Genomic DNA, 27292 nt, shown 5'->3' with positions numbered 1-27292 from the left:
TCAATTTTATTTCTACAGCACTGGTATCGCCTGCAAAGAAGAGGCTATCAGTGATCAATTGATTACGGCTCCTGTAACACAAGCAAAACCGCCATCATGAAACACTTCCTGAGGTAACTGTTCTGTATGGTTTTTTTTGAAGTGTTAAATGATTATAATTACTTCCCTGCTGCTGTGAGTCAAGTGTTTTAGCTCTTTACACTTTCCATACAACTGATAACTAATTTATACCAGACTGCTTTCTGTTCACCTAGATTTCGCTAAAGCTGTTTAAATTTAAGCTTTTCCTTTTCAGTTCTTTATAGAAACAAAGAATGTGGGAAGTGTCATATGGGTTTGGATTGCACCGTATCAGTAGTGGATCTCTAGTGCTCAATGTGTCAGGGGAAAACAGGAAAAACAGTGACACAGAACGGTGCTTGAAAAATGTTAGGATTTTTTCCCTCTCCCCATTCTTGGCTATCTGGATTTTTGGAGTGCTGCTTGTAAAAGCAGAGAAGGGGAGATGCTTGCTGAAGAAATACAAATACTTTTGAAGCTGATTGTGCTCCATTTTAGGAGGAATGTCTAATGAGTACTTGCTACTGTGTATGACTTGCTTGCAAACACTAACCTCCACTGCGAAAGCTCGTGTCGTCTTTGTTCTGTAGTCAACGGAGAGCATTGAGCACTCCTATAAATTAATATTTTTCAAGAGCTTAACTTGTGTATAAGCCAAAGCAATCATATTCTGTCTGCTTGGGAGAAACCTTTTCAAGAGGACTGAAACATATGCTTCTGTATAGAGCATCTGTCACTATTTTTCTCTCTTTTTAGACTGTTTATAGTAAAGAATATTTTATGCTATGGGTATCAGCATCATTACCTCTAGGCTGATCATCTGTAATGACTATTGCCATGCCAGCCTTGCTCCAGGCATTTCTGTGGGGTGCTTGGATTGGTTTCTTCAGGAATCTTTGAGCCAGCTGCAAAAAGACTCTGTAAGCAGAACATGCACAGGTGAAAAGTGTAAAGTAATTATTTATTTGCTAACACTCACAAAAAACAGCTAAGAATTAATGAGCTATTAGGCTAATCATTAGTGTGTTTCCTCCTGACCTTATCAGGGTGGTGAGAGGATTGGTCCCTGCAGCTCCCATGGAGAACCCATGCTGTTTTTGGTATTTAGGTTCCTGTGGTACTCCTGAAGAAACCAAGTCCTACTTCTCTCATGATATTTCTAAAATTAATCATAAAGGCTTTGAGGATAAGTCTTGGTGGTGCTGAGAGCAATGGTAGAGAAAAGCAACTTATCTAAATGGTACAGTATAGGATTTTCTATAATAAAGTCCAGTGTTCTGAATGTGGAGAAGGTGAGGGGGAGCATGTGGTAGAACACAGCTCCTCAAACAGGAAAACCCATGAAATATGAAGCCTCTATTCTGTTTACTTAACAAAAATCCAGATTCTTGTATTTCAGATTAATTCTTTGATGTAGGACTGATATGAGTATTTCTCAAATTTCTTACTTATTTCTTACTGTCCTTAGCTTTTATGAATAAGCTATGGTCATCCTCCAAGAAGAGTGCTTACTGGAAACAGTAAGCTCTGTTGCACATGATTGTTGTGGTTGCAGGTTTGTGATAGTTACAGCAGTCCCTGCAGATCCAAATTTGTGTGCAAGACAAGGTATTTAGCCTTCCAACTTGGAAATCAGCCGGAAAATGAAAAAGGTAACATATATTGTGTACCCTGGTGTCTGTCCATTACCAATAGTAGCAGCCCAGGAACTTGCTTAAAATTGTCATAAATTGTCAAGATCAAATGCCATGCTGAATGCAGTGTACTGCTGGTGAGGACTGCTCTGTAGCAAAGAGCTTTCCTTTGGTGCACAACATGGAGCAGAAATTGGACTAGATGACGCTGATGCCATCTATACTTCATGAAATTCCCATCTTACCCATTTTCCTGCTTGGATGGTGTTCCTGTAAGTTTAGATACCAATGTGATACGCTAAAACAATAGGACAGGGTAAAAAATCAGGGATGATAAGCAAGAGAGGAGCTTCAAAAGTTGTGGGGAGTTGAGTCTTAGAGGAGTAGAGGCTGTGCAGGTGAAACAAACTGTCCCACTGTTAGTTCTGAAGGACTACGTGTAACCTGGGACTGAAAGAAAGAGTAAGATGTTCTGACAGAATAATGCTGTGTAAGTTCAGATTCTGTGGCACGAAACTTTCTTTTATTTTCAACTTACTATAGAGCCATTTCCTCTGTTTTAAAGGTAGAACAGAAAAGGAACAGTGAAAGGGCAGAAAGCTGGGTTGATGCCACAGCAACTTCCAGCATGTGAATTAGCTCAGATATACTTGCACAATTCCACACCACGCTGTGTGGATAGATTATCTGTGTTTAAAACTGATGCGTTCATTTAAGTCCACACAAACTGCAAGTCATCTTGTTGACTGCAGCATAGAAAATGCCAGTAAACAGGTGAAAAGAGGAGCTTTCATCTGTAAAGTGAAGACAATCTGCACTGCTCTCTCGGAACCGTGACAGTAGCTTACTTGCAGCAGCTTCTGGCAGTAGATAGTCACCTGGAGACCCAAGGAGGACTTTCAGCAGTGGCTTTTAAATCCAGGTTCTAGGAAGAGAAGTTCTACAGTCTCATCAGCAGATAGGCTTGCCACTCACCTCTGAGTTAGGTGTTTGTACAGGAGGCACGCTGTCTTTGCTGCTACCAAAGGGCAAGTCTGCATATGTTGCATCAGGGCTTCCTGCTACAGAAGTTTGTCTTTTAAGCAAAACAGTGCAGATGTGAATATAGAAAGTAAGGAATCAGTGCAGTTTCAGTGTTGATTTTGCTGTGACTACTATTCCTCTGTTAGATGATGGATGTGCTTTTCATAACTAAGTTAAAATCTCCTGTCTCTCTTTTTACATAGTCTGTTTTGTATTTAATGTCAGTGAATTGTTGGGGTCCTTTTTGTTTTTTTTTTCCCCAAAACTATTATTATTATTTAGGATTTTCTGTTTGTTCTTTAACTGTTGCATAGTTCTGTGGCTAGTGAGGCTGGAAGACAAATCGTCAAGTTCAACTCCTGTGCTCAAATCGGTCACTTACAGCAGGTTGCCCAGGGTTGCATCCAGTCAAGTTTGGAGTACCTCTAAGGATGGAGAATCCACAGCCTCTGAGTAACCTATTCCATTGTTTGATGAACCTTACAATTCAAAATAAACAATATTATGTTTAAATGTAATTCCTGCATTTCCCTCTGTGCCCATTGCCTCTTGTCCTGTCACTGGGCACCACTGAGAAGAGGCTGGCTCCATCTTCTTTACTACCCCATGAGGTATTTATGCTCGTAGATAAGATTCCCCCAAGTTCTCAGCCTCTCCTTGTAGGCCAGATGACCCAGTCCCTTAACCTTCACAGTCCTTCTCTGGACTAGTCCATGTCTCTTGTACTGGCAAACATGGCTGTGGACACAATACTCCAGATGCGTCCCACCAGGGCTGAGCAGAGGGGAAACATCACTTTCCTGAGTATGATCCACAGATATATGGAGCTTTAGGAACCTCACATGAAAGGCAATGGACATGTAAAACAATGTTGACCACTCTTCCACAGTTGCAATTGCTTAGTTTTGTACAAGTTACACCTGTACATCCTCCTATTTAAAGGAAAGCAGTAAGAAGTTTGCTTCATGCTGTTTACATAGGTAAAATGTATTTTACATGAAGTTGATGAATCCTTTCCTACTGATATTTAAAACAATAGACAAGTATGCAACATCCCTTTTAAAAAACGATGGCATAATGTTTTACTATTTTGATACATATATTTACTTGAGGTGTGGATCAGGTAGTTTAGTTTTGAAGGATTTTTGGTTTTGTTTGCATGGAGTCTTTGGTTATGCAGGTGGTGGTGTTTTTCTTTTTTGTGCATGTGTGTTTTTTAGGTATCCTTTCTAAGGTAGTCTTAATGCAAAATGGCTTGACCCTGAAGTTACTAATTTTCACTGACAGTCACTGTCTCTGCTCTAGCTGGAAAGTGAAATTGCCAGTGTAAAAGAAGCTTAGAAATGCATCTTATAATCAAATTCTGATATTGAATAAGGCCATAATTAAAAAGATGTGAGAAAAATGTGTGCTTTGGTGCCATGTAATAAGACTGCTTTTAATAAACTTAAATCCTAAGGCACTTGAACAATTAAAATGCAAGAATTCAAAATAAGTCATAAATTGCTTGTGCATTCTTCCTTGGTCCAAATTACTTCGTGCACTTCTGCCTGTCCCAGGCTGTATTGCACATCAGAATAGCTAAGAAAGGGGACATGCTTACATGCTTATGCTAGTAGTGGTAGCTACTTTGACGTCCAGATATTTTATGTGTCATTTTTAGACTCATCTTTAGTGTAGCTGAAGTTTCTCTGCCTCTTCATCTACCTGTTCTCAATAGCTGTTGCTTTGCAGGGGAAAGAGAAACTTCTTTGAAACAGGCAGTCCAGTAACTGGAATGACTCCAGATTTAGGGGAGTGACATTGGCCAGTAATCTACAGGACTCTGATATTTATACCTCTAATCTAAGGCTGTGTCTAAATGAAAGCAGCTGTTCTAGACTGCTTTTCTTTCTCAGCTTGTTCTCCTCTGAATTATTCCTGAAGTTTGAAGTATTGTTTATGAAATAATAGAACTGTTTCTCAGTGAGATGTTTAATCCTTTGGTGCCTTCTTTTGTAAAAGGTTTTTGAGGAGTCTCTTAGTGACACTTCCACTTAGCTTGTAACTTCTCTGAAAAATCTGAAATAATAGCAAGTTGGAGAACCAGCTGTAGCAGGCAGTTTTTTCAATGAATCCTAGAAACCTTACACCTTTTCTTGATCTACTGCAAAACAGTCTGTAAGCACTAGCAGACTTTAAGCATAAGTTCTGTTTGACTGGAGTCACATCAGATGAAATAAAACCCAAGTCAGTAGGAAGCAAGAGAAGAGTGGAAAGCTGCTGTTAAAAACTACTCATGTTTTCTTAAGTTGCCATGGTGACTTGCTTTCATCTCTAAATGGAGAGCTAAGATGGGTTTCAGTTGTCAAGTCTGAAAAAGCACAGAATAAAAATCTCTTCTTTTAACAGAGGTAATAGCACACGTGTATATGGAAAAAATTATATTGGTAGTTACTTCTTGGTTGAGCTCGTATACACAGCTTAAGTTGCACAAATAAGCTAAAGATGGTCAAGTTAGTTAAACCTTCACAATGTGGTATCGTTTGCTAACTCACCTATATGGTCATCTTGTCCATCCATGGCTAACTTCTGTGTCCTCAACTTCTCAAGACATTATCAGAATAGTAAGGAAATACTGATGTGCAACACTTTCTTCATTGAGCTGAGTATGTCCTTCTGGAAAAATAGTTGCAGAAATGTCTTTCCCATCCATATGACCTAAAACAGGACACAGGAGAGAAGAAAATGATGTGTAAGTAAATGTAGTGACTTTTATCTTTAGCTCTTTGGTTTGTTTTTTGTAGTATTTATCTAGCTTTAAGTCCAATCGTTTTAACTAGGTAGCCAGTGCTAGTTTTCATTTTACTCAAGGTATTTGTTTGTTACTAGCTATGATATTAATGATATTCTAAAATTACCAGAGAGGGAATGAAGGAAGGGAGTAAGTACCTTCAGTTTTCATCAGTTCCAAGAATGCTGCGCAGTAACTCTTGGACTTTCTGTCATGTCAGTGGAATACTGAATGTTGCATTATGCATACTTGTAATTTAGACTGTTGTGGTAGTGGCTTTAAATATCAGATAGTATTTAGTAAGTCTCTTCTAGACATGCAAGGAAACACATGCTCATTTTCAAATGTATTTTTGTATTGTTTTGGAGCCCTAATAAATAAGTACATTTTTCTGTAGTATTGAAGTAGCATGGTTGCAGCAAGGGAATTGCCTGTTGGTTAGGCCTGTGTGCATTAGCATCTGGCTATGCACAATTTTCTTGTTTTACCTGAGAGAATATTCATATGAACTCTTCTAATATCCTTTGCGTGTATAAACGCAATCTGTAGACCGTTACCGTAGCATATAATATGGGAGGAGAAGGGGCTTGCATCAGGGTTGGGAAGAGGTGTTCTTAGGAACACCTTCCTTTCTGTAGTACTTCTGCTCTTGAAGCTCACCTCAGGAACTGAGGCATCACTGTGCAATCCCTGTTAAAAACTGTAAACGCAGACTTCTAGTGAAGCACGCTGTGTTTTCTATGCCAAGACAGCCTTCAAGGCCAAGCAGGGAAAAAAGCCAAAAACACTGAGATTCAGTGGAGAGAAGGCTTGGAATCAGACTCTAAAACAAACAAGTTAAGGCCACTGTGGCAGTCAGACACGTGGCTCATTGCAAGGCTTCCATGAGGGCTCTTGGTAATGGCAGGCTGTATTTTGTTTATAGCTGCCAGTGTCTCTGCTTTGCTGAAGTGAGCTGAAGTGCTTAGCAGCTAAAATAAAACTTATCTTTTTTTTATTTATGAGTGTGCTTTTATTACAGGATTTCTGCAAGCAAGAGCACCTTTTTGTAAAGAACAACCCACTGAAAACAAACTTGTGTTACTTTTTATGCTGTTCGTGTTACGAACGGAAGATTTCAGCTGTTGTAAGCTTGAGATGGATGAGTAGTAGAAAATTGAAGGTATCCTCAAAGGCAAACTTTCTTTTATAAGTTAACTAGTCAGAACTAGCGTACTAGTCAAAACTAGTGTTTGTCTGCTTTATTAGTAACAGTGGCTAAGTACACTTTAGTAAATCAATGTAGTGTTTGTGTGCTGTAGTGATGTTCTTTATTTGGTGCATTTTTACTTAGTTACTCTTTCTGCAAACCACTGCCAAATCAAACTTTCAGTTGTGAATGTGATTTTGCAACCCTGGAAGATAACATCCCATCCCATGTAGAGTTTTTCCTTTGATTTGCTAATCTGTCATTGAACCTTAAAGCAGCACATATAACCCAAAGATTAATTCAAATACACCTAAAACATCTTATTTCTTTTTTCTACTGGGAATCACACACCATGGTAAAAAAAAGAAGGTTTTGAGTAGTGAAATGAGTTGTGATGTTTCAGCACTAGAGCTGATTAAGTGTAGGCATGAACTTTCTTACAGGAGTTGCCCTTTTCTGTGGGTCTCTTGTTCATTAGAAAGAAATTTTTTCAGATGGGCTGTTATATGAAGTTAAGTGAGTCTTCTTTTTTCCATATAAATGAGCTTTCTGGGTAATGAAGTGCTCCAATTGAGATCTAACCTTTGGAAGCAAAACAGGCCAAAAAGAAAGAGTGTAATTTCTGCTACAAATGTGCGATGAAAGCCCAGAACTTTGTTTTACTACATTCCACCTTTCGGTCTGACATTAACCCTTTTGAATCCGTTTCTCTGGACCTTCAGCCTCAGTACAGAGCTGGGGTGTGCTGAGGAGGCTGAGGGCTGGCTGTGTGTGCATTGTGTGCAGATTCTTGACAGGGAGGAAAGGGTGCTAGTCAACTCTGTGATGGTTGACATCAATTATCTACTGAAAAAACTGAAACGCCTAGTGTTAGCCTGTGGGTTTGTTTTCAAGCCACTATTAAATGTTGCAATTGAAGGCTTTAGCTGACTCTATATGAGACTTGCTCTTTAAAGGGCTTATACTTCTGTTTGGCTGCTGATGGACTTAGCTTCTGATAACTGGTTTTGTTCTTTAACACTGAATTGATCATCTGCTGTGAAGCACGTACAAAATTCGCATGACAGTGAGCAGCCCATCTTGGGGTGGGAGGACCCACATATTTCAAGGTCAGCAACTGAAACTTTTTTGCTAGCCTAAAGTTCGATTCTGATGTGGAATTAATTCCTTATTCTTTAGGTTTCACTTTGTATATACAACAGAGGCTTCATGTTGCATAAAGACAAGGGGGTTGCCTACACACAGGCATTCAGGAATGTTAAGTGAATTAACTGAAAGTGTGAAGATAAAGTGGATGTTTTTAAAGCATGTTAAATACTTGTGTGGATGCCCTTCATTTAGGCATAAAATGGCTTTATTTTTCTTTAGCTTAATCCCTGTAAAGGGGATTAAGCTAAAGTGAACATAAAGCAGATTAAACTCCTTTGTGGACATTAACATGAGTTAACTTACCTTCCTTCTCTTGAATGTCCTTTTGCAACATACCCTTCAGGATGCGTTGTGAAGCGGTGGAGCTCTTTCAGCTTTAAAAAAGCTATACTGATTTTAGTATCTAGAATTTAGTATTTCAGAATAAGCAACAAACTCAATTGAAAAGGGTAATATGGAGGCTTTTAACAACTAACTTTCCTTTGAAAGTGTCAACAGTAAGTAGAAGAGATAATAGGCTACTAATGACTACACATGCACAGCTGACAACGTAATGGATCAAATTATTTCTGACCATTCAACAGCAAGCTAGCTTATTAAAGCTGTATTGATGTTTTCCTAGAATATAATCGTGGAGTATAACCACAGAGTTGTTGAGGTCGAAAGGGACCTCTGGAGGCCATCTTGCCCTCCTTGAGCAGGGCATGGGACCACCTAGAGCAGCTTGCCAAGAACCGTGCCCAGATTCCAATGTTTCCATTGTCAAGTCTTTGCAATTTGCCTTTTCCGAGATATGCTTCTGACCCCTAGGACACTGGGCTATTTGTATTCCATCTCATGTCCTTGTGCTCCCGGCTGGGTAGCTGGGTATCGTGGCAGGGCACGGTATAGGGGCTGGGCATTCATAATCATAGAAACAAGAAAGTGAAATTTTCTCCAAATGAGATGTAGCCTATGAAACCTGTTTTTGGGGTGTGTTATGTAATTGTGGTAGCACGTGGTGTGTGGGCTTAGGTAACAGCTGCAATGCTTTAAAAAACAAAACCCAAAAAACTTTTAAAATAGACTGTTTCTCATGATGTTTATTTTCTGGGCTTTCATAAGATGACAGAATGATTCAGGCCAGGAGGAACCTCAGGAAGTCTCTGGTCCTTTAACATTTATTAGGATAAATGTTTGTAGTGTGACTGCTGCTTTTGCTTTAAAGCTGCCATTATGCAATGAGAATTTAGGGTGAGGAAGTACATTCTGTTTGGGTGGTGTCTTGTCTAAACAAAATCTGCTCAAGTCTTATTATCAGGCTTTTTTTTTTTTTGACAGGATGTTTATCCAGGTATGCCTGTATTTCTACTGCAAGTTCTTGTGGCGCTGCCTGAAATTTGTGGTGAGGAAACTAACAGGGCGATGTGAGTTGCAAAGGATCTGTTACAATACAAAGCCTGGAGCTGCCAGAACTATGAAAATAGGTAACTGAAGAACTTAGTTCTGCATGCCTGTGTACCTTTCTGCATGTGCTAAAAATAGCATGACTTTAAGAAATAATAATAAGCTAAATTTATATTGGATTCATTTAAAATTGTCTGACACTCTGCTTTCAAATACTGTTCTCTTACAGAGGCGTCACTGAAAGGTTCAAAAAGTAAGGTGAGTGAAAGATCTCAGTTCAACTTTCCTGTTGTATCCAGTAGCTTGTTCAGTCAGCTGTTTACTCACCCCACAAAATCACTTTAGAAGCTGATATGGTCTCACATTAAAAGCATCTCCTAGTGAGGAGATGCTGTGACCATCACGGCAGGTGGTTTCCCAAAGCTGGGGGGAGTGTCCTGTGCTCCAGGGACAGCACAATGTGGTGCTGGCGCTATTGGAATCAAGGGAGCAACAGGCCATGGAAGAGATAAGGGTGATGTTTTGTAATTTAGGATTTCTTAGGTGGATTCCTCATCCTATCCAAAACTTCTGTAATCTGCAGTCAGTCACTTACAGACTTAACAACTTTTTGTTTCTTTGCCTTTAAAGCAAGGATAAAAGAGATTGAAGTCAGCATTACTTAGATTGCAAAGACAACTTAGATCTCTGCTTTCTTTTTAAATACACTATGGAGAAGACTTTCAATTCATCCTTTCGCTATAGCACTGGTTGTGATAATATAAATGCTTCTCACTCATCTGAAAAAAGCATTTGTGTGTGCATTAAGATTACTCAACCATTCATTTTTCCTTGGTATGAGAACCAGTGCTGTTGAAAAGCTTACCTCAAAACTAATGAGAATGGTGTCACGTAGCTTATAGTTTGGCATGGCACTTCCAAATGTACTTTTAGCACAATAAAAAAGGCCGATTCTTATATAAGAAAATTGCTTAGATGCAGTATAAATTTATGTAATTTTAAGACAGAGCACCAGAAAATTTTTCCTTAATTTTTTGGAAGGCATGTTGATTATTTTTTTTTTTAAATTGAACTTTTGGAGGTATCTTCAAGGCAATGATGTGCAAGAGGAAGAAAAAATGTGTTTGTGTTACTGCAATATGTTGGGAGAGGGGGGTGTCAAAATGAAGGGTAGCAATCCCACAGTAATTAGGTGGGTGGCTTGAAGCTGCTTCTCAGCTGAAAGCCTCAACACAGATCATCTTCACTAGCAGCCGTTGCAGACATGTTGACTGGCTCCAAGGGCATGGAGAAGCAGCTCAAGTTTTCATGTGGGGATGGTGCTCTGAAGCTAGTCATTAGGGTTGAGTACGCTGAAAAGGTGTGCATATAGAGTTGGCTCTTCTGGCTCTTAAGCTAGAAGCTTTTGGGTATTAAATTTACCGTTGTTAACTTCCATTGAACAATAGCTTCCATAAGAATTAATGTGTTTTAAAACCTCTTTTTAGCGTCTGCAAACTTCAGTAAGTGTTCACCCTGATGCTATTGAAAAAACTATAGATGACATCATGGAGCTGAAAAAGATTAACCCAGATATAAATCCACAGTAAGTTCATGACTTCCTTATGAAATAAACAGGGAATTATTGATTTCTTTTCAGTACCGAAGTCCGTGGACAGCTGTTTTTTCATAGCTATTTTGGTACACAATCTGAAGATGAATTTTGTTTCTCAGTGTAAGCTGCAGCTTAAGCTTTGCTGTCAAAAAACTGATGGAAAAATGAACTATCTTTTGTGGGGACTGTAATAGGCAAGTCCTGAGTTTCTTTGTCTAGCTGCTTCCTGAATCATACTTAGTACATTGTTGATGCATTGATTTATGGGGACCACTTCCCCAGGGATAAAATAGTGCCAAGGCAGGTGGTCATGGAAGTGACAGTGATGGCTTCTTAGCAAGGCTGTAGGTAGCCTTTTGGGCAGGGAAGAAGTTGGTCTGTCATAACGGGCAAACCATTGTATTGTTTCTGTCTTAAAGCTGCTTTGAGTTATTCAAACACAAGGTTTAACAACGCAACACAGTTTTTTAATGCTCCAAGATCTTAGTGGTAAGAAGAGACTAACAACAAACCACTAAATCTAAAGCCAGGTATTTCAGGAGTATGTAGTAACACTTCTGTTATTGGTATAAATATTGTGTATCAGTGGGCAAAGGAGGAGGGTGCCACAGCTTAGATACTCAGTGTTGCAGAGGACACTGATAGCTGAAATGCAGAGGAAAAAAAAACAGCGGTGAAAAATTAGTGAGGGTGACATACCAGGAAAAAATGCAGAATATAAACGTGCATAGCTCAGAGCCTGACCTGTAGACATTAGTAACCGCAGCATTAGCAGTTGGGCTAATTGAAGTACTCACTTGTCAACACTGGACACTTGGGTAACAGGGTGGAATAATGCCAAGAAGAAGCAGGGAATTCATTAAAATAATATTTGTGTGACACCAGAGATCATCTGATTCTTCTTGTGGCTTTGCCTTTGGCCTCTGAGTAAAAGCTGTCTTTCGGGAGAGAGGGAGAGGAGGGATGCAAATGAATGGTGCTTGCCTGAATCCTGCCCCTGAACTAGGTTACATTTGAGTGTTCTGGTCCTCATATAAGAAAGCAAAACTTAATATTTTTCATTTAACCCAGGTGTAGTTCATATACTAAGCGCAGAACAAATGCTTAATTGTTTTTGGACAAGAAATTATGTGCTGGGTGTTTTACAGGACTGAGTCTTTAATTCCCATGCCTGACTCCATGGCATCCCCCCTTAGTTTGCTGAGATCTATTCAAAACAGTGAGGAATGTGGGGCTGGGAAGTGCGAGGTAGTGCCACATGAATGAAGACAAACCCTGCCACTAAATTGCTCCCTACTTTACGTTAATTACAGTTCTACTAAATTGCAGCAATCTGGACTGCAGCTTTATATGCAAGGCACTTACTTTATGCTAAACTCTTCTGGAGAAACTTCAGCAAAAGCAGGTCAGCTATTTCTTTAGGCAGGATTAAGGAAAATCCATTGGTTTGCCTGTTCTCAAACATCAAAAAACCTGCATCCAAACTGTCTTGTTGGGAAGCTCTGACCTTCCCTTGTGTAGCAGACACTTAAAATCTCCTTGGGTAAGGACACAGGGACGTGTCATGCTGTGTGTTTGCACAAATCTGTGTGCAGTCAGTTTTGTCCATGTAGCGTCTTTGCAGAGCTGAGCTAGCATCCCAGGGATGTTTGCTCCGAGCTGTTCTTGACAGCAATGGGCTGCTGTGATCTGAAGAGGAGGCGGCCCAGAGTAGTGTCCCTTTGTCAGTGCCTTTGAGATAAGTGTGTATATCCGGTGGTGGAAGCGGGTAGGTTGAATAACCAGGTGGTGACCCATGCGATCTGCACCAACTACAGGAGCAGCCTGTGAAACACTCCCAGTTTGAGGCTCCACACGGGGTGGGAGCGTGAGCAGGTCACTCCTGCACTCTGAGAACCACCACCACCAGCACAGGGATGGCAGGAGGAGGGGTGAGGCATCAGCAGCTCATCTGCATCCTCTGCTCAGTGCTGCTGGGGCAAGGAGGAAAGCTCCCTCTCCCTCCGTGAAAAAAACGAAGAAATCCCTCCTCCATGAAGAAATTCCCCTTCCTCCATGAACAACATTGCAGAGTACTTGACTGGCTTTAAATAGCAAGTTCAAATACTGCTTGCTTAGTATATGGTGTTCAGCTTGGAACTTAAAAATAACATTTTAATATATAAAATTGCTCTGCTTTTCCACTGCTTGTGGTGTTTTGCTCTGAACTACTGTGAGGTTACTGAGTAGTTAAAAACATGATGGCTGTGCCTTAGTGATGCACTATGGCAATTCTGTCAGGCTTCTCAGCTTTCTTTGAAATGCAGCCTTTCTATAATACTGTAGGGTATAGCAAGTGAAGCATGCGAAAACTAAACACCAAAGGGGGGAAATGCTGCTTAGGTTATTCAAAAAGGGTTACAGACAGAAGTAGCACGCAGTTGTGGCAAGAGAAATGGCCTAATGATGACATCTCTCTTATTCTGTGGATTAATCTCAAAAGATAAGCGGTGAAAATCCTTCTGCTAAGGAAAATTTAACAGTATTATGGAATAAACAAAGTATTTCGGAGTACCAGATAGGGCAGATAAAGAATCTGTGCAGCTTGATATCAGCACAGCCCGTGCTCCACTGAGCAGTGAGGATATAGATCTAACTGTGGTCCAAATTCATACTAGGCATTCAGATCATTTTAGCCTTTATTTAAAATAAGTTTTAAAATCAAGGTCATATTCCTATATATAATCAAATATTCAAATGAAATATAAAACTGCCATGCTTATGACTTTTATTTTATTATAAAAAAAATTAACCTAAAACTGAATTAAATAACTGTAATTTAAAACCTTCAAAGCCAAGTTTGGCTTTTTTTTTTAAGGATGCATCAAGTTGATCTGCATAATAATGAAAAGAACCATTATTGTGATTCTTAACATGAGTCCAACAAAAAAAGTCTACCTAGAGGCAGATCTTTGAACTGTTACTTCATTTTTTTTAATCTTCTTTATGCAGGCTATGGTGGCATGGAAATAAAATGCATGTTTTTAGCTTTTTGCTGAGTTCCCCCCTTCCTTTTTAAGTTCACTTCTCTGGTTTCAGGGCATTGTTTAGGAAGCTGCCATTTGAATGAGGGGGAAGATTCAGTGATGTGATTGTAATAGGCTTTGAAAGCTGCTGTGTATGCTTATGAGACTTTCCTATGGAAAAATTCACCATTTCAAGTTTAAAAATCCATTTTTATTTGCTTTTTAATCAAAGTAGGGCACTAAATAAGACTATGCCTTTCACAAGGCCTTATTTAATATAATACTGATCTCCTGGAAAGTCTTTAACAGTAAATAAAATGTTGGATTGAAATTCATTGATGTAACGTTAAACAGGTTATTAAACGGGTATGTATGCTGTAGTGCTGTGGCATGGCTACACATGACTTAGTTGGATTACATTTGTCTTCCACCCCCAGGCTGGGAGTATCTCTTCAAGCCTGCCTGCTGCAGATCGTCGGGTACAGGAATCTGGTTGTAGAGGTTGAAAAGCTGCGCCGAGAGCCGTACGATTCGGAGAACCCGCAACATGAGGAAATGCTCCTGAAGGTATGTGCTTAAGAGACACCGATAAGGCATCCTTTATTCATGCCAACTCCAAAGGGCTAGTTTATAAACCTCTTAAGACATTGGGAGATACTATCACGTCCCTTCATCATGTACCTGCTTTGAGATTAGACCGTACAGCATGCTCATCTAGTCTGGGTGTAATGCTTGCCAGGCAAGCAGCTTGTTCCCTGATGATGAGCACGTGTCACTTGGCTGAACTGTGTCTAGGTACTGAATATACAGCTCTTACTGCAGGTAACAGCTCAGTGCTGAGCTCTGGAAAAAAACAGCAGCATGTCCTACTTCAGTACACCTTTCTTCAAGTTCTCATAATGAGAATAAACCTTTTTTTTCTCCTCAGTTTCTTGTGTTTTTAAAGACATTGTTCATATATCCCAGCGATAAGCCTCTAGCTTTCACAGTGTAGGGCAGGGTGGGAAATAATGTGCACATTTACATTTACTGAATGTATTTTCAAATGAAAAGAAAACTAGACTATTCTTTAGATAATACATGAACAACAATGAAAACCATACCAATTGGGTTTTACTTCATGCTTTAAGGAAAACCTTGCACAGCACTAGATAAGTGTTTTTTGAAGAAGATGGTCTTGAAGCTGCAAGCAGGGAGAGAGCTAGAGAGCTTTTTTATATTGGAAGGAAACTGAGGAGAGAATAAAGAGGACGGAATATAGTCGAATAGCAAGTCCCAGTATTTCTTCTGATTCTTCTGATCCTACTTCTGATCATAGCTAGTGCAAGATGCTTCAGAGAAACGGCAAGAATAGTGAATACGTTAACTTGTACAGAAAGAAAATGCTTTCTTACAGAAATTTCAGAGGTCTTAAAATAAAAAATAAATCAGGTTTTGTTCTTAAATAAAAGTACTGAAATCTGTTTTTACTGTTTTTAAATAAAGTAAGTTTAAGTACTGAAAACTTTAAGCAGTTCCTTTGACTCTGCCCCTGCTCCAGGAAAATATTCCTAAACGCATTGTGCACCTGCATTGCCCAGTGTGCAAGAAGTAGGGTGTGAGGTGATCATGGGTGAGGAGCACTGAGGAGCTGGCTCTTTTCTTGCCACCTGGCATTTGGGGACCTGGTTCTTAGCTGCTCCTGAAAATGGTAGCTGTGATGTGTAGTCACGTAACATTTAAAGACAAAAGCAGAGTAGAACCTGAGCATTTGTCAGAAGGGAAGTTAAACAGTGCAGCTTACACTGTAAAATTCCTAATGCTGAAAGAAGTATCAGTGTCTCCATCTGTCTTCTGCGTAACCTGTGCAATAGCACTTGCAAAAGCAAAAAGCCTGCTGTAAATTAATTGTCATGTCAAATAGAAAGATGTTCAATGGTTTAATTCAGCTTCCAGTCCACACTAGGGAAGAATAAGCCAGTAGATTTTCTTTGCTTCTAGGTATTTTGCTAAGTGGTCTCTGCAATGGGTAATTCAAGTTCCTAATGCCTATCGTTTATTCATGTTTACCAGGAGGGCAATTTATGAATGAGAGGAAGATTAACTTAATGTGATTGAACTAATAAATAATACTGTGTTTAGTGTCGATGGATGAACAGGGAAGACACTAAATATTATTTAAACACTGCATGATGCTTTATGTAGTCGTGGCAAAGTGAAATCATTAAAAGTTTTAACTTTCCAAAGGTACTGAACTTTAAATGCAGTCTGAATTGCTAAAAATTAATACACCTTCTGTGTGGATTACTTGAGAAACGTGCATACTCCTCTTTCCATTGGGTAGGCTTTATCTTTTATCTAAGTGTGTCTTGAGGCCATATTCACCAGCTTATGGTTTATGGGTAACAGCTGATTTCTCAATACACTCTGGAAAGCATAGGTTTGCAATATGGCACATAGATGTGCAGAAAAGTATGTATTTGTCAGATGTCAATTTAGGCTGCTTTTAGGTGCCTAGCAACGTGATATTTAGGCACTAAGTCACTGGGCCAGCACAGCTAAGTAGATTTATTCTAGCTGAGGATCTGGCTTGTTAAATCACTTTTTCCTTTTTATTTATTTTTTTTGTGAGATCAATGAATGATTCACCCCTTAGTTAAATACGAAGGTGGAAAGAGCTGTTCTTGTATGGCTTTTTTTCTTTCTGTATTCTTCAATTTGCTTTTCAGCTCTGTGGTAGCCAAGCCAGCACCCTCGATTTATTACCCTTCTGGAGACTTGCAAAAGATGCTGGAGAAAAGATTGCTGTGGAGCCTTAGGGACCTGAGGGCTGATTGCCTTCCTCTCTGCCAGTGATTTACAACCAACTTTCAGCCCGTTCCTATCTCGGTGCTTATGGAGGCAGGCTCTAGTTTGATACACAAAGCACGAACAAAATAAGTCCTTGTGCGAGATGTTGCTGCGCTTGCAGATAAGGTCAGAAGGACCTTCTAGGGCTGAAATGGCTGCAAAACTTGAGTGGTTTGGTTCCCCCCTGCAACCTTCTTCACCCCCAGGAATTTCATTTGTTCTTCTGCTCTGGTTGCTGGAATAGCAATACAGATCTGTTACACGAGATTTTACCTTGCTTTAAAGAGAAGAAAAAGTCATGCCAATGTGTTGAGGCTTAATTATATTCTACCTGTGATCTTCCTAGCTGTGGAAATGCTTGAAGCCCAATTCGCCACTGAAAGCTCGGATTTCGAAGCAGTGGTGTGAAATTGGTTTCCAAGGTGATGATCCTAAAACAGACTTCAGAGGGATGGGTCTGCTGGGATTATATAACTTGGTGTAAGTATGCTCCTTTAGAGATGTATTTATGTGTATCCAAAGTTTTGAAAAGCAGCATAATATGCAGGGTTTTTTTAGCAAGTCTGTGGGAATAACTTTGAAAAGCGTTAGGGACTCCATATCAAAAACTGAAAGAACTTATTTTCTTTCCCAGTTTTTTTTTTTTTTGGGGGGGGGGTCTTTTCTCTTAGTATTCCTCATTCAACAAGGTTATATTGCTTGCTAACTGTTTTTTTTTTCCCCTCCCTGTAATACAGTAAGTTAACACTCTTCCCCCAGGAGAGAAACTGTAAAATATATTTTCACCAATATCTGGAGGATCTCTTTAAACAGAATGCCCTGGGAGGTGGGAGGGTTATGTTACTGCTCATCTTTCTTGTTTTGGAATTTTTATACTGAATTCTTAAGTAAAACACTTGAAGTCTGGCCACTGATGGCAGACTTCTGTAGTTGGACTGCTTTTTAAATTTTTCTATACCCAATATTAAGCAGTGAGGTTTACGTAAATATTCCCTCTGCCTTGTGCAGGCCAGGTGTTTGGTATCATCTGGGGCTAGCAATTTAGGAATTGATTGGTCCCTGTTATTTCCACCAGCCCTTGTATCTGCTGCAGGTAATAGATACAAGATTTATTTTGCTAAAAATAACCTCTCCCTGGGATGGAGGGGGGAATAAATACTTTGTTTTTCTATGTTGAGGGACATTAAAAAAAAATAAAAATAAATGACTGTATGTCATCTCTAGCCAAGACCAGTGAAGGATCTGGACTCTAGAGTCTGCTCTGAACTTCCACTGGACTTCCTACCACGTATTTCACGTCACAGTCTCCTGTGTTGACTTTTATCTTGCTTAGTGAATCTGCCGGATCAAGGAGCCTGATCTGCTTTATCTTCAGCTCTGCAGTCAACATGCACTAGTAATAAGCAATAGATCTTTTGTAGGATGGGCAGAAAGGCGAGCCTGGTAACCCACGCTCACTAGCAGCTTATGGGATTGCACTTGTCATTTCAGGCTGCTTTTATCTTTCTCTTTGGGGGTCTGAGTGGTAGCTGAATGAATTCAACATGTTAAAGCTATTAATACTGCATAGTGCATGTAGTGATATTTAAAGGGCCTGGCATGGGCATGTATGGACAGCTTGTGACTTAACAAAAAAAAAAAGGCAAAGCAAGTTTTAACAATTTAACCTAAACGTATCTCTTCAGGTATTTTGCTGAATGGGACACTGAGGTAGCCCAGCAAGTTCTTTCTGATTCTCTTCAGCCTAAATACAGGTAATGCTTTAGCCTAGAAATGAATAATCTGAGAGAGTACTGTACTGGCTGTTGTTTTGGGAAGGGGACCGTGTTTTCCTTTTGTTGGACATGTGTGAGTATTGCCACATGCTATCTGTTTTCAAGTGCTGATCTTGAAAATTGATCAAATTTAAGAGGAAAACTTGTATACTGAATCTTAGAAATAGAGAAACTTAGCGTTAAATGTTTTCACTTAATTTCTGATTTCAATTGATTTTATGTTTTTATTTACCTTTGTTTTAATTCTTTTTTCTTTTCATAATGAAGGGAAGTCTCTAAGAAGGAACTAAGGTATTTTTTTCTTTCTCTTGGTTTTATAAGATTCTACATGTAAATAATGATCAAACCATGCTGCAATTTGGTGTGTTATAAGCTGAAAATCGTTAATGCAACACAGAGATCCCTATTCCTTTCTCTAAACGCTGCAGTGTTAATTTCAACTTAAGCTGATGGTGCACAGCTGGGTACATCTGAATATGCTAATAAATATATAAAGAATAAGATCAACCTTGCTTGCTGTAGCTAAAGCGCTACTTCATTTTTTTATTTTAAGATCTATTTAGTAACAAATTTAACCAACAAATCCAACAGTTTTGGGGTGACTTTTGGGAGGGTGTCTCAGCAGTGCAAATATGGTCACAGCAGCTGTGACTGGCTTTATAATCCAAAACACTCTATGCCAAGAGTTTGTTAGCATAGCTGAAAATCCACTTTATTATTCACATACTTTGACTACCTTGACTAATGATTGGTCTGATCTGGCTAGTCCAATATCCTGACTTCTGAGAGATCAGGTACCTTCATGTGCCGAAAACCTCGTATTGTGAACAACAATTCATGAGGAGACTTATTCCGTAATTGCTGGGGGAATGGGTGTCTCTTAGCTAGTTCCACAGGAATCAGTTGTCTCAAAATACATCTTTTATTTTTTTCCCCCCTCTTCTTCTGCCAGTAGTGCTAGATACCCCCATAGCAGGGGTGTTTGCATCTGAATCCTGTATAGCTTTTGATCTCCCCAGTGTTTTGTGGTTGAGTTAGCAATGGTAATTCTGTGACAAAAAGTGCTTGGAGGGTTGAGGGGAATGGAAGTGCGATAGACTTTGATCTTTGACTTAAATGCTCAAATTTAGTTTGTCTGGCATTTCTTTCTATATATTCACACTTACTTTCTCACTACAGTATCCCCCTAGGTCTGGTCTTCCCTTTCTGTATTGTGCTGCCAATGGATGCTTTTAATTAATGTGCCTTGATAAAAAGGCTTTGTCACAATGCTTAAACAGTATTATAGAAAATAGCCAAGAATTTTAACTGAACAGAAGATTACATAGGAAATGAAACAATACTGCACGGATGCTGAATATTTGCTGTCAGGGCTGAGAATCCCATCAGTGTTCTCCACTTCTGTGTGTGATTTCCAAGGACCATCTTGCAGTTCTGTGTGAGCATGTGCGATTTTTACCCCTTGAAAGAGCATTTGCTAGAAGACAGATGCTGCTCCTGGTGCCTGTGGTGTTTTCCTGGTGTGGTTGCTTAGCAGCAGTGCTGGTTTCTGATGTGATAATGATCAATGTAGCTTCTATTTTTGTTGAACTGCATTGCTTGTCCATATCCTAAGAGTACCACCTTTTATTATTCAACACTTGCTTGGGGTTTTTTAATAGATGTTATGCCACAACCTACAAAAACGACTAAGTTTTTAGACAATAAGCATAGACTGGTGTAATCCTGCACACCAAACCACATAAGATGCAAAATTTTGTTCCAACGTATGTCACCCGGTAACAGGTCAGGGTGGGTGTGAAACTCTCAGCAACTTTAATACTTAAAGGCAATAATTCTTAAATATTTTACTTGCCTGAAGTTCAGGGCATGGTTTTTAGTATAATATAAGCTTACTGTAATTCAAGTATAGTCCAAGAAGGACACTTGCACACTTAGGTGTCTATAATTTGGGATCTAAAGCCTGCAATCTCAGAGCTGCCTTACGGTAAGGTAAGGTAAAACTCCCACCAGACTCTAAACCATAGCGCACTGGTGAGGGTCAGTCCCTTGCCTGCTTGTAGCTGGTGATAAATGCAGGCAATGATTTCTTCTAAATTTACACTGAGTAGATGCAGGTAAAACCTGGTTAGTGGAATATCAGCTGCTGATAGTTGCATCATGCAGCTTTTTTTTAATGTTGAACATTAAACAAATGAACAAATTTAATTTAAATGCTTCCCTTTCCAGTTCTGTTTTATGGGAAGGGATCTTCTGTATTCTTGAAAACATTTGCATTATTGTGCTTAACAACAAGAAATTCAATTCCTTAATTTTGGCTGTTGAATGACTTCTAATTTGGTTGGACATGAAAAATACTCCTGCAATAGAAAGGTTGTGTTTGCCTCCTCAAGTGGATCGCATCTCCAGTGATGAATGTCATGTACGTCTTTGAGAAAATGAAGGCTAAAATCATCGTCCATTTGTTGAAAGAAATGTGGTATCTTCTGGTTTTTGTGCAGCTCAAAATTAATTGAGGTGGATTGTTTTTATGGCCAATATAGAAAATAACTGGCTTTTACTGAGAGCAGTGATGTAGGTACGTACTTTGGTCATCATTACCAAGCTTACCAGTGATGCCATAAACCAAGTTAGCTATTTCTAGCTATTTCCAGTCTCCCTATACCTATTCAGTCAGAAGCAGAGTTAAAGAGGATTAGCCCTATCAATAGAAGTAAAATACAGTTTATTTATTTAATGTTGTAATAACAAAGAAATCAGAAGGAAATATATGTCAACTAGCAATTCATGTTAATATCTGCATTTTATTTTTTCCAGCCAATTCAGCAAAGCTGAATGGGAGAAGAAAAAGTTTGATAAGGCAATTGGGTAAGTTTTTGCCAGAACACAACAGTTAATACTGATGCTGCATATTTGAAGGGAACAGAGTATTGCTTGGTTACTTCTTTAAGGATTTTTTTCAGTGTACATACTAACATGTATTGTCTTAACCATATCTTCGTTTTGATCGAAGATTAACCTACTTTGAAGTAAGAATTGGGGGTAGAGGGTGGAATCTTGTAACAAAGAAAAGGCTTTCTTGCGTGTGCTATGAATAGTGCAGTTATAAATATCTGTTTAATTCTTCTTAATGCATAATATGAGTGAGTCTCACCTGTCTCTGTCAGAGGCAGGTTCTGATCTGCTTTCAAGAAAGTATAACTGAGTGTAACTGAGAATCTGTAATGCAGTATTTTAATGCCAGTACTTCATTGTTCTGTGGAACTGTGGAACTTGCTGTTAAGGACTTGTTTCTGCAACTAAACAAGTTTGCTTTGCTGTGTTTTTTTGTGAAGTGGTCATTGCCAGAAATCTTGAGCTTTTTATTCAACAGATTTACAAATTCAGAAAGAACTTCTAACTTCTGAGTTCCATTGTGCCTAAATACACTTTCCTTGCTGATCTGTCTTAGCAGGACAGGGTGTTGTTTCATAGGTTAGATATTCTCTTTTCTGTTCCTAGCATGCCCTGATTTAGGATTTTGGCTGTGTATCTAGTTCTGTGTTGGGAAGAAATGGGAGGTGACTCAGCTGCGTCTCTTTCACAGGCTTCTTAGTCATATGAATATCATTATGGGATCAATTGTATAAACCTTTATGTTTCTAACTGTGGATACTGAATTCCAGTTGGGCAGACAGGTTAAAACAGCAAATGTCAGGTCACCTTGCAGGCACAGCCACCGTGTGGAGTGCTTACCCTGTATCAGAATTGAGTCCAGGGACTCCCGGGCTTGTTTTCATTTCATAGGAATGAATCTCTGCTGCTCCACTGAGAACACTGGCACAGTGATGAAACTCCTGTTTTCACTCTGACCATATGTTTCACTAGGGAAACACTGCCATTAGAGAGTAGAAAGCAGACAGGATAAATGTTTTTCTAGTTTTCCATCACACTTGGAAAGTGGATGAGGGAGAGTCAATACACCTCAGTATCACCTAATCTGCCATGTCAGTGACAATTTCTTACAGCCTGTGGAAAGAAGACAAGCTCTCTGCAAATGTTTCTCTTTCTTACAGCTACTCTTTTGCTATTGTGGGTATTAACATAACAGACCTTGCATATAACCTGCTGGTGAGTGGAGCTCTGAAGACCCACTTCTACAATGTTGCTCCAGAGGCACCAACACTCACCCACTTTCAGCAGACCTTCTGTAAGTAATGAGGGGGGGATAAATACTCCTATTGTACTCCTACTAATGCTGTTTTTTCTGCTCTTGCAAATAACAGAGTACTGTAAATTGGCTGACACAGCACAAATACCATCATGCTGGTCTTGCTGTCCTGACTTTAGAATACTTGAATCCAGTTCTTAGTTGTGATGCATGCCACCATCAAACCAGGGAGTAGAACAAAACAAAGTGCGTGAACTAGTGCCCCTCCTACCTGCTTAAACTGCTTTTAAATAATAAGAAGAAACTTAAGGTATTTTCCCCATAAATCCATCTGTATTAAGATATCTGCATTCAAGTGGCTCACTGCACCCTTCAGTAGACTTGTCCCCCCTGAGCATTAATTCTTTTTCCATCTCTTTCCCCTGTAATTGAGCATCCCTTCTACAGCACAGACCTACTGTGCATCCTTGCCAGAAGGGCACAGCAGCAGGTGCTACATTTCTAATGTTTTTTGAAATGTAGGCAAGGAACTGATAACACAAGTCAAGATGCGCTGTTTTCCCTATTTATGTTAATTCAAAAAAAAAAAGCCACCAAAACTGTGCAAGTTGGCTATTTAGGTAGCAGACTTTTTGTTTTGCAGCTATAATACTTTTTATTGCTTGACCGTATAAATAGCAAATATTAGTGACCTGCACATCTTTTATTAAATAATGCAGGCATTTGAGGTTGCTATTCAAGACTCATTCACCCAAAATCTTACATGGGCAGATTCCATACTGAAGCAGGGATCCCCTTCTTGTGATGGCTTCTGGGTTGCTGCCCTAGATACACTGGCTGGTAGGAACTTGAGCAGTTTAGCTGTTACACTTCTGTCTTTGTCAGTGGTCAGCTTGATAAATAAAGGACAGATAAGTATCTACCTAAATATCTGCTAAGATTTGAAGATGTGCTTAAGATACCTCTTGAATGAAGTTTCTCAAACAGGTTGAGAGGAAAAAAATGTGACTTTGTAAATATAGAGTGAAATTTAAGCTAGAGTTATGTGTTTTTTATTTCTAATTACAATACAATGAAATAAACGAATAAAAGCAATTAAGCCCCTTTTACAACAAATGTCATCGCTTCTTGAAAGCACAAATAACTTGTATGCCTTGCTGTGTCAGAATGAAAGGTTATGCATCCTCAATGGTTGATCTGCTGTGGAAGCTGGGATCAAGAGGTGGTGTCCAGTTCACTGAAGTTCTGGTGCTAGATGTAAGGTTTTTCTCAGTGCTGGTTCCTCTTCAAGCCTAAGGTGGCACAGAACTAATAGGGTAAAGGCCTTAATAAAAAAAAAAAGCTTGTGTGTTAAACACAATTTGTCATCAAGCTTCTTCGTAAGGCAAGGATATCTTACCAAAGCTAGTTGTTCTGTGTATCACCTTGCTTGTCTTTCCAGGACCATGGACATAAATGTTAAACAACCTTTCCTGCAAGGTCATGCACACACAAGTAAAACTATGTTGTGTCTGAGGAAGCTGTAACTGTTAGTTACTTACCAGTATACACTTTTTAGTGGATATTAAGCACTGTTTCTATGAGGGGAAAAATCAGTGAGGCAGAACTTCAATATAAACAAAAGACCAGTGGAATATCATTAGTAGTATCTTCTCCTACTCATTAGTTTAATGTTTTAGTTCATGTATCATTTAACATGGCCAAATAACATTAATAGCTCATCATCCATATGTCAAGATGCTTAGTGATTTCTTGTAATTATTGGAAGAAGTTCTGCCAATGTTCATCAAATCTCGAGTTTGCCCCTGAGTGAATTTTCTAAAAAGCTTCCCTAAAATTCTGTTAAGGAGAAATATTCCCAAATCAAGGAAACTTTTCTAAGCATGAGATGTCTTCCTGAAGTGAATCTCCAGCTGTTAAATGTCCAGCATGTGTAATGCCAATGCTATGGCAGCAAGCACTTCCAGTTGTTTTAGTTTCATACGCTAGAAGTCATATATAGTGTTGCAGCAGGGGTCTTGCAGGTGGGTTTAATCTTATCCCTGCATAGCTTCATGGAGTCTCAGACCTTGGTGACCAGAATTCTTTGTGTGCATCATAGTTATTAATTGCAGGTTTCTTTCTAATTTTGTAATCTTTACTGTATTTCTCATTCTTTTTATTCTTTTGTAGGCTACTTAATGCATGAATTCCACAAATTCTGGGTTGAAGAGGACCCACTGGATATAATGGAGTTCAACCGTGTCAGAGAGAAATTTCACAAGCGAATCTTGAAACAGCTCCAGAACCCTGAGATGGCTTTGTGCCCTCATTTTGCTGCATCAGAAAGTTTAATCAATATGTAGTTACTCACTTGATTTTATTTGGGAACACTGTCTCACTCTTGTGTTAGGTCACTGTTTAGACCATCACTAGCATACTGAAAGACCATGGCGATTGTATGCATGTTTTTGGTGCAGTATTCATCTATTTTTGTCACAAGTACTAGATCCCCTTATGCTTCTCTTTGGGGATTTCTCATTTTAAATGGGTGCTCATATTGCGGCATTATGCAGTGTTACATTCTGAATAGATGTCCAGGTATCAGAGTTTTTTCTATTTTTTTAGACTTTCCTCATAATTCAGCATTGAACAATTGAAATGTATTTCTCTAGCTGTGTTTTTGTATATGTGGAATAAGTAGCTGGATCTTGTATTGTGAAAGCTTTTTAACTTCTCGGTATGTTTTAAGATTATTGGCATTTCAAGCAAAATATATGTTTGGACCTCGTCTAGAAGATAATGTGTGTAACTTAATCTGATGCAGACAAACACATTAAAGTCCAATTTTCTCCACACAGCCATATATGCTTAATGCAGAATTAATGAGGCTTATGAGATACAAGTTTCAGTAAGAGATTTATGCAGAATTACAATCAGACTCCACAGCTATATGAATACCAAATGATCTGGTGATGCTAATACATTCCTAGTGAAGTGCAAACACACAACTACTGGTTGCTGGCACCAACACCACCATGCTGAAGCATAAATTCCTGCATGTTCCTTTGGCTGTACCGGGGTTACTATTCTGTGTCACATGTTGGAAGGCAATGTGATTTGATCACACCATGCTTGGTGAATTCAGGGGAGCAGAAATGAAAATATATATTTTTTGAACTACTAAAACTGTAGCGTTGGTTGTCAATTCAGTTCATAAGAACTGGGAGAAATAATTGACTAGAAGGTTTAGAGCAAAACCACGTAAGTTTCCTAGACTACTTTAAAAAATAAAAATGGCAAACCACATTTTTTTCTAAAAACATGAATGAGTGAAAGTGTCTGACACAAAGAATGTGTAGTATATTGAACAGCATCTACCATGGCATTTCATACCCATGGTATTTTTTACCTTCTAAGCAAGCAATTTTAGTATTATATGTTTGTGTAAATCACTTGCATATGGAGATTAAACTCGGAGTAGTGTCCAACTACTTGTGAATTATATGAATAAATTATGTCATTCTAAACTGAAGCACTACGTGTCTTATTTTGAAGATGGGTAGTAACACAGATGTAAGCAACTTTACTAGATAAGTTCAAAGGGGCTGTGACAGCTTTGTGATAACTCCTTAGTCTGAAGAGTGGTCTGAATTTACCTGGATCAGGTTCGTTATAGTATTCCTGGTTATAGCTTGGGGCATTGCTTACTAAATAAATAAAGCAATGGGAATGTTTACACTTCTTGGGAAACTTCTTAGCTCGGATGTGAGGTGGGGATCAGGATTTCTCTGCAGGGCTAAGAAGTTGCATTCTTTGAGAACTGAACTCTAGGGGTGTTGCAATAACTAGTCTTCTCCAATGACATCAGAAATCCAGAGTTGGAGAGATTAACCAGGGCATGTTTTGTATGAAAATATAACAAAAAAGTATGTATGTTTAGCTCGTAAATAATACATGGTAATAATACGTAAAACAGGAGGTTTTGGTATTGCTCTTGATGCTTATAACACTTTCTAACAACAGTTTTCACTGTTTCAAATCTTACTCACCTTTCCTTTCCCATCTCTTTCACTTAAATTAGTTCTGCAACATGTTAGTCTGCACTGGTTTATTTTTAATCTTTTGCACGGGAGTTTATGGAGCTGGTGTGAAGGTCCCTGCTACCTTTTTACTGGTGTGATCTTCTTAGTTGTTATGACTTTTCCCAGGGTGTCAACTTCAAATAAAATCAGCAAATGTCATCTGGCTCTGTGTCAGATTGTGTCACTATAATCTAGCTGCTTTGGGTGATTTTTTCTTCCTGTCTTGCAGGGAGATGGGTTTAATGAAGCTATGTGTGAAGTTCTTTCGCCTGTAGAGCTCTTGCTTGCTCTCCTGTGGAGCTTATTTTACTGCCCACTTGTGCTTTAGCTGTGGCCTGTGACATCCTCAGTCTTAAGGTCCTTGTTAAGCCTGGGGCATAGAGTGTTCCCAGAGGCTGTGCTGCAGGCTGAAACTGAAAATCTAGAATGAAAAGCTGGACTTTTCTTTAAAAAAAATAATCATAATTTATTCCACCACTCATATCTCCAAACTGTGACCTGTGAGGAACTGGCTGCTGCTTTCTCTAGAGAACAGAAAATAAAAGAAACAGCCAAAAAAAAAAAGTGTAGAAAGTTGTTTCAATAAAGTAGACTCAGTGTTTATACTCACTGCAGGGAGCAGGTTTTGGTTTAATTAAGAGCGGAGTAGTTTTAGGCTGGT

General features: G+C 39.1%; 1 protein-coding gene across 10 annotated transcripts in view; it reads left to right on the top strand.

Annotated features, from left to right (window-relative positions):
- ELMOD1 (ELMO domain containing 1) overlaps nt 1–26076 on the top strand; it is a 42505-nt gene extending 16429 nt beyond the window's left edge. For 7 of the 10 annotated variants that reach the window (XM_080557371.1, XM_080557372.1, XM_080557369.1 and 4 more), the window contains exons 2-12: nt 19–113; nt 9149–9294; nt 9444–9472; nt 10702–10799; nt 14251–14380; nt 16989–17122; nt 18328–18396; nt 18685–18708; nt 21235–21285; nt 22473–22606; nt 24740–26076. In XM_080557371.1, the coding sequence (XP_080413497.1) occupies nt 97–113; nt 9149–9294; nt 9444–9472; nt 10702–10799; nt 14251–14380; nt 16989–17122; nt 18328–18396; nt 18685–18708; nt 21235–21285; nt 22473–22606; nt 24740–24912 (1005 nt within the window). In that variant the 5' untranslated portion in view covers nt 19–96 and the 3' untranslated portion in view covers nt 24913–26076. Of the gene's footprint in view, nt 1–18; nt 114–6511; nt 6653–9148; nt 9295–9443; nt 9473–10701; nt 10800–14250; nt 14381–16988; nt 17123–18327; nt 18397–18684; nt 18709–21234; nt 21286–22472; nt 22607–24739 lie in introns of those variants that run through there. The other 3 variants (XM_080557378.1, XM_080557370.1, XM_080557377.1) reach the window with 2 other exon arrangements.
- The last annotated feature ends 1216 nt before the right edge of the window (nt 26077–27292 follow it).

The sequence above is a fragment of the Anser brachyrhynchus genome, assembly GCF_964034855.1.
Source record: "Anser brachyrhynchus genome assembly, chromosome: 1".
NCBI lineage: Eukaryota > Metazoa > Chordata > Aves > Anseriformes > Anatidae > Anser > Anser brachyrhynchus.
Note: the sequence above shows the minus strand (reverse complement) of the source record. Positions and strands in the feature narration are given on the sequence as shown.